Here is an 8194-nt window from a genome sequence, read left to right as displayed (position 1 = left end):
GACCCCGGATGTGTTTCCTCCCAGGCTGGCCTCCCCCCCCCACCTTCCGGCCGGAGCCGCCGCTACCGCGGAAAGCTTGACTCTGGTTTCTGAGTCGGTGAGTGAGTGCCGTGGAGTCTCGCGGGTGGGGAAGTCTGAGGCGGAAGCAGGGGAGCAGGAGGGCAGCAGCGAGGCGCGACCGGGGAGTGGCTGAAATGCTGCTGCAGGCACTTGGCCGTCAGGACCTTGGTCCTGGCGGGCTTGGCTCGAGAAGACCTGTGTCACGAACTAGAGGATCATCCAGGCCGGTGTGATCCGAATTCAGTTCAACAGATACTCCCGCAGCTGCCTCTGCTCTGTTCCGGCCACCATGCTCGCTGCAGGACCTCAAATGAACTAGGCTCCTTTTCATGATGTTCTGGATACTACTGACTCTGTCGGGAGACGGGAGGAGAAGTCTTATTTGATTTGAGCCTTATGCCAGATCACTAGCTGGAAGCGCGAATATAACGTACAAAGATGTAATTGGGTCTTCTTGTCTGAGCAGTGGTGAAAATCTAAATATCAAAGCAGCTTCAGTGTAAGAGATTGAGGAAAGGTAAAGCCGTAACGTTGGTGAAGGCCAAATAATGAAGGATCTTGTATTTGCTAAGAAGGTTAGACTGTCCTGCAGATGGAGGAGAATCATGGAAGATTTAAAGCAGAAAAGAAAAATACAAAAATTTTAAAAGTTCTAAAAGATGTTAATCTGATGGCTTTTAGGAGGGTAGTTTGTAATGTAGGAGACTGGCATCAAGGAGGCTGCAGTGGTCCAGGTATGCAGAAGGAAGGACCTGCTTACCTGGAGGTCCAGGTGATGAGGAGTTAGGAAGTTTGGTGATTATATTAAGAATTCTAATTTGGGAAACTGTTAAGTCCACTTAGTAGTGGCCCCTAACAATGTCCTTGTCCACAAGGCACATAGAGTTTAGCCAAAGAGAAAAGCATAAAAACTGTTGAGTACAATTCAATGTAATAAATGCTGTATGTAACATAAACAGTCTGCCATGAAAAATGTTTAATGTACAAATAAAAGTAGAACAATGAACAAAAAAAAATGCTGTAAGAACAGATTTTTTAAAATGTGCCACAAGATCATAGAGAAATGCATTTTATCTTTCGGGATTTTGAGGTGGTTGCCCTAGGGGTTCAGTCTTAGCACACAGATTAGAATTTGAGTTATCTTCTACCTAATTTAGGTTTAGGATTTGGGGATGATTTCTTTTTGCTATCACAATGTAGGAAAACCACTCTGATCCTTACATCCATGTTTATGTTTTATTTTGCTTAGATTGTGACCATGGCTGCCGAGTCTGACGTTCTGCACTTCCAGTTTGAACAACAAGGAGATGTAGTCTTGCAGAAAATGAATCTCTTGAGGCAGCAGAATTTATTTTGTGATGTGTCAATTTATATTAATGACACTGAGTTCCAGGGGCACAAGGTGATTTTAGCTGCTTGCTCCACCTTTATGAGAGATCAGTTTTTACTCACGCAGTCAAAACATGTCAGAATCACCATCTTGCAGAGTGCAGAAATTGGCAGAAAATTGTTGCTCTCTTGCTACACTGGAGCACTTGAAGTTAAAAGGAAAGAGCTTTTGAAATATTTGACTGCTGCCAGTTACCTTCAGATGGTTCACATTGTGGAAAAGTGCACAGAAGCTTTGTCAAAGTATTTGGAAATTGATCTTTCTATGAAAAATAACAATCAGCATGTTGACCTGTGTCAATCCTCTGATCCAGATGTTAAGAATGAAGATGAAAATTCAGATAAAGACTGTGAGATCATTGAAATTTCAGAAGATAGTCCTGTAAACATAGATTTCCATGTTAAAGAAGAGGAAAGCAACATTTTACAGTCTACAGTAGAGAGCTTGACAGCAGAGAGAGAGGAAATGAGATCACCAGAGCTGTCTTCAGTAGACATGGGTTTTAAAGACAATGAAATTCGTATCCTCCATGTGGAATCTATCAGTACTGGAGGTGTAGAAAATGGAAAGTTTTCACAGCCTTGTACCTCTTCAAAAGCAAGCATGTATTTCCCAGAAACACAGCATTCACTGATCAATTCTACAGTTGAGAGCAGAGTGACAGAAGTTCCTGGGAATCAAGATCAAGGCTTATTTTGTGAGAACACTGAAGGAAATCATGGTCCAGTGAATGAGATTCAGAATCTAGAGGACGCTTTTTCCCTGAGGCACCAGTGCCCCCGGTGCCCTCGAGGGTTTCTTCACGTAGAGAATTATCTGCGCCACCTTAAGATGCATAAGTTGTTCTTGTGCTTACAGTGTGGGAAAACATTTACACAAAAGAAAAATCTCAACAGGCACATTCGAGGGCACATGGGCATACGGCCCTTTCAGTGTACTGTGTGCCTGAAGACATTTACTGCGAAAAGCACACTTCAGGACCACTTGAATATACACAGTGGGGATCGGCCATACAAATGCCACTGTTGTGACATGGATTTCAAGCACAAATCTGCCCTCAAAAAGCATTTAACTTCTCTCCATGGCAGAAGCAGTGGTGAAAAACTACCCAGGCATGATCTGGAAAAGCAAAACCTACTGTAACTAAAACCACACCTTATTATGTAAGCTGAATATCATTCTGTTGGGCAAGTCTTTCTATAGAAATGCAGCATTTGTAATATTGCATTTCAACCCCCATCTTTAGATCTTATTTTTGGTCTACCTATACGTGTTATGACTTCTCTTTCACTTTTCACTTTCATGCATTGGAGAAGGAAATGGCAACCCACTCTATTGTTCATGCCTGGAGAATCCCAGGGACGGGGGAGCCTGGTGGGCTGCCGTCTATGGGGTCGAACAGGGTCGGACACGACTGAAGCGACGCAGCAGCAGCAGCAGCAGCACACGTGTTATTCTTTCTGAACTTGTACTACCAGTTCCAAAGTGTGGGAGACATGATAAAGCTGATAGGATGCTGTCTTGTCTCATGCATTATATATAAGTCTCAGTGGTTTATCTCAAGAAATAGTGTTCCTCTTAAATATTCTTGACTCTATTGACAGAGGATCCAACAGTGTTTCCAGATTCTGATTTCAGATCCCTAGATAATGGATATAGGTGTACAATCCAACGATACCGTAACTTTTAATAAATTAGGATACTGAGAAGAGGAAAAAAATTTAAAGCATACTATTATTCATTATTAGTCATTTTAACAACAGGTAGGACTAGTGAATTTTTTTTAATGAACTGTATTGGAAATTCTAAAGTAAATACTGTGATACCTATTGTTTTAAACTGTAAAGGAACACCATTCAAATTCACTTGGAAGTAGCAGAATTTCCTTATACATAAAGTTAATATTCCTTACAATAGTATTTCCATGAGTTTTTAGTATATATATTTTAGAATGATTTAATTAGGCCCAGGTTTCTTGATTTTAATATGGTGACATTTAATAACTTTGTGGCCAGTAAAAATATCAGTGGCATGAAGCTCTAAGGTATTTGTTATGTTTTCTTCTTGAAATTTATCTTGTTAGTTAACATACAGTAAAATTGACTTGTTTTTGGTGTACAGTTCTATGAATGTTTCTGTATGTACAGAGTTATGCAGCCACCACTGCAATCAGGATGCAGAACATTCCATCACCCTCCAAGACTTCTGTATGCTTCGCCTTTGTAGTCACTCCTCCTCCTAGCACTAAACCCAGGCACCAGTTCTCCATTTTTATAATTTTGCCTTTTCTGAAATACCATGAATGGAATCTTATAGTATGTTCCCTTTTGAGATGCTATTGTCACTCAAGTTTAATGCCTTTGATATTCATCTATGTTGCTGTATCAGTACATTCCTTTTTTTTTTAATGTTGAATTGGCAGTATATATTAGTTTTCTTACTATCACTCGATGAATGGTTTGGGTAACTCCAATACTTTGGCCACCTGATGTGAAGAACTGACTCACTGGAAAAGACTCTGATGCTGGGAAAGATTGAAGGCGGGAGGAGAAGGGGACGACAGAGGATGAGATGGTTGGCTGGCATCACTGACTCAATGGACATGAGTTTGGGTAAATTCCAGAAGTTGTTGATGGACAGGGACGCCTGGTGTGCTGCGGTTCATGGGTTTGCAGAGTCGGACATGACTGAGCAATTGAACTGAAGCTATTAGTGTTCTTTTTTTTTTTTTTTAAGTTAATTTATTTAGGCTGCACCTGGTCTTATTTGAGGCACATGAGACCTAGTTGTGGCATGTGGAGTGTTGGTTGTGGCATGCAGAATCCTTAGTTATATCCTCTTGACTTTCTTGCCAAGATGTCCAGGTTGGCCTTTTTCTTTCTTGCCGGACTAGAGACCAATGGTAGGACTTGACGCCTTCTTCTTGGGGGCTTTGGGCAGCAAGTCCTGGCTGCTATTAACTATTGCTGGGGTTGCTCAGGGCCATCCTGCAAGCCTTTTGAGTTACACATGTCCTTGAGGTCCTTGTGGCCAGCAGAGCCCCTTTGTGCAGCTGATTCAGCTGAAGAGACCATGGGGAGGAGGGAGCCGAGGTTCTGCACTTTATGGCCTTCCTGTCATCCTGTACCTCATGAAACTGTAAGCTTTGAAGGCTTTTCATATAGTACTGGCAGTCGGCTTTTCTGGGGGCATCTCTACACTGCAAGCCTGTATGCCATGAGGAACCTGGCATCTAGGACCCTGCACAAGTCGGGTTGTGAAGGGAAAGCCCTAAGCCTCGTCTGGTCCTGTTCAGCTCTCAAGGTTTCCAGGTTTGGTCTTAGTTGATCCCTATCATGCTGCCTTCTAACTGCCTTTTTGTATTTTCCACTTCTCGTAGGAGACTTCTCTGCCAGAGCTGCCATTCTCTCTTTGAGATAAAGCTGAAGCCTTTTTTTAGATTCTGAAAACTTATCAACAGTTCTAACAGACATTTATTATGTTCTTCATTCATTTTTTCTCTCTGCCTTGCCTTGGAAAGCATGGCCACCCTCTGACCAACTCTGCCTCCCCCTTGGGGAGCATCTCTGCTATCCACAGGGTCTGCTGCAGCTTCTGCTCTGCCAGTTCCAGGAGTTCCTGCAACTGGTGGTTTTCAGCCTCAATTTCACGAACACCTCGTCGCAGTTTTGTGCTCACTTCCTTAGATTTGATGAGGTCTTCTCTGGCAGTGTACAGATCTTCTTCCAGCTCTGTCACGTGAGTTGAGAGGACTGCCAGGCGCTCCCTCATCTGGCTCTTCCCTTTTGACTACTTGTCTGTGATTTCTTGGAGCTCCATGAATATAGTGGGGTCGTCCTCATGAGAACCATCAGAAGATCTCCACAGAGATCAGGTTCCTGCAGGTCTCTGCCATCACACCCTTGTACAAGGCCCTCTAAGCAGAGTCCAGGCATTCCCACTCTTGAAGGAATTCAATGGCCGTGTCCTCAAAGGTCAACCGTTCCTGAGAAAAAGCCATTCCAGACTCCAGTTTTTTCCTTTTCCATAGGCCACGTGAGTCTTTGGAAATTTATCTTGAAAGTTTGAAAGATGTTGTTTATTGTTAGAATCAACATACCCCTTCCTGTGCACAACTATACATACATGGATGACCTCACCATGTGGAATAGACAGTCCTCTGCTGCCCACAGTCACAAGAGGGATTCAGCACAGCAAACTCACAGAGACCAACAAGTGAGGTTTCCGACACTTCCCTTCAGATCAGGCTCGCCTGGGAGTTTCCTGGTGGCCTAGTGAATGGTTAGGATTCTGAGCTCTCACTGTTATGGCCTAGGTTCAATTCCTGGTGAGGAAACAGGTCCCGCCAGCCAAAAAACTTTCCTCTATGTAAGAAGAGGAGGATAAGACTCTCAGGCCTGGAATAAGTCAGAGCAGTAATGGCAACGTCTGATTTACTTGAGGCAGAGGACCAGATACTGGGATTTGAGGTCCCTGGAGGGTTCCACATCAACCTGAAGTATAGCGGGGTACCATGCAGCACAAATTTACATTAGAAGCCCTCCTTAAGTGTTTTATTCCATATTTTCAGAAATGTGCCAAAAGCAAAACCAGGATGTGTGGTTATTTTATCGAGAGTAATATTAAGATGGTGTCAACGAGACATGGCTTTCTAATATCCCTGTCTGCATGTAATACAAAATGTTTTGTTGTTATAACAAGATTTAAACAAACTGCAGGGCAAATCATACTTTCTAAAACACAGGAACTACTTTTAGTAAAGAAGCCTGACTGGATACATCTTATTTAAAGATGTTCTGTTCCTCCTCCACTCACCTGAGCTTTATATAGAACTTCTGCTACGTTTAGTTTCTGTAGGGCTTCCCTTGTGCTCAGTCGGTAAAGCATCTGCCTACAATGCGGGAGACCTGCGTTCGATCCCTGGGTTGGGAAGATCCTCTGGAGAAGGAAATGGCAACCCACTCCGGTACTCTTGCCTGGAAAATCCCATGGATGGAGGAGCCTGGTAGGCTACAGTCTATGGGGTCGCAAAGAGTCGGACACAACTGAGTGACTTCACTCACTTTAGTTTCTGTGGAAGCCCTTTCACATTTTAAAATGTAATATACTTTGTACCATTTAATGTATTTTGTGATGAATCACGTTGATTGTATAAGTGTTAAGTATCCTTTTTGTGATGCTTTGTGAAAAATAAATTCTTTATAGATTTTTAACTCTGGGAAAGATTTTAAATAATCCAGCTCTCATATTGGATAAGAAAAACAACTTCATAACATCCAGGTCAGTAGTAGGTCACCTCTCCTTGAGCTTTCCATAAGTTTATATGTAAAATGACAACTTCGATTTTGACAAAGTAAGATCATTTCCAGGTCTAAAATTCTTTGATTTTATATGTAAATCTTCCTGAATTTCTAAGGACAGAGAAGATGGAAAAGCCAGGGAGGAGAGTTTTGTGTCTTTATGAATGTTGCTACTTGAATACTCCATTGGAGGGAGAATTTTTCTGAATTAAACTTTTTCTTCCACTGGAGAATTTGATAGCACAATGTTCAGTTTTCTTTCTCATTTGACCTATGATTGGCCATTTTTAGGCATGAGAACATTTTCCTTTCAGAAATACTTTATGATTAAAGTACTCTTATTTTTGCTTCCTAGAATGAAGTTTTGTGGGGGAGGGATGGAGATGAGAGGGAGAGTAAAAGAATAGAAATAAACTGTTTTGTTTTTTAGAAATTGGTATCTATCTTTGATGTTTGAAAAAAGTAATGGTTGTACTATGTTTTTGCTTTATGTGTGCCTTGTAAAATTCTTGTGTAATTTTTTGTAAGCTCTTTGAGACTTGCTTATGGGGGCAGGGCTGTTTTGTGAAAGTGATGGTTGTTATTTATTATTATTTATTCCTGTTCAGTAGCACAGAGTGATCTCAGGTCATTCCTGGGGGAGTGTATGCTTGCATGATGTATCTAAACAATTTCAGGAAAATGAAATCATTTTTTAAAATGCAAAGTAAAGTATGGCAACGTAAAATGTTGAATTTATTCATTGAAAACGTTCCCTTTTAGTTCTTTGTGGTTTCTGGTATGATGGGAAAAGTATGCAGTGTTTTGGTTCAGCTTCTTCATTTACTGGATTTATGTATAAAAGATCTTGGAGAGACAGTTGTTAGTTTGGTGTAAAAGAAAATCCTTGCCCTTTTCCCCTGGATGTAACTATTCTATATGTTTACATAAGAAATAATAAACTGGAAATGGGAATGGGGAGCTTTGTCTTTTGTCTAATCTGTGAATTTTAAAGAAGGAAACTATTTTTCCTGGATATTCATTTAGTCATTCAACAAATACTTAGTCCTTACAACGTATACCTGTATTAGAAGTTAGGTATACAGACAAAATCCCTACTCTCATGAAACATATTGTACTGGAGGTTCAGTTCAGTTGCTCAGTCACGTCGGACTCTTTGCAACTCCATGAACCGCAGCATACCAGGCCTCCCTGTCCATCACCAGCTCCTGGAGTCCACCTAAACCCATGTCCATTGAGTCAGTGATGCCATCCAACCATCTTATCCTCTGTTGTCCCCTTCTCCTGCCCTCAATCTTTCCCAGCATCAGGGTCTTTTGCAATGAGTCAGTTCTTTGCATCAGGTGGCCAAAGTATTGGCGTTTCAGAGGTAGACAGACACTAAACAAATAATTAAAACCAATGTACTATGTCAGATTTAAAAAATGGAATTGGAGAAAATAAA

General features: G+C 41.5%; 1 protein-coding gene across 1 annotated transcript; it reads left to right on the top strand.

The window, feature by feature from the left end:
- On the top strand, positions 1-7708 carry ZBTB6 (zinc finger and BTB domain containing 6). Its single transcript, XM_005687117.3, has 3 exons — positions 1-97; positions 1310-2613; positions 4830-7708. The coding sequence occupies exon 2, from the start codon at positions 1319-1321 to the stop codon at positions 2591-2593; it is 1275 nt and encodes a 424-aa protein (XP_005687174.1). The 5' UTR covers positions 1-97; positions 1310-1318; the 3' UTR covers positions 2594-2613; positions 4830-7708.

The sequence above is a fragment of the Capra hircus genome, chromosome 11 (genome assembly GCF_001704415.2).
Source record: "Capra hircus breed San Clemente chromosome 11, ASM170441v1, whole genome shotgun sequence".
NCBI classification, from domain to species: domain Eukaryota; kingdom Metazoa; phylum Chordata; class Mammalia; order Artiodactyla; family Bovidae; genus Capra; species Capra hircus.
Note: the sequence above shows the minus strand (reverse complement) of the source record. Positions and strands in the feature narration are given on the sequence as shown.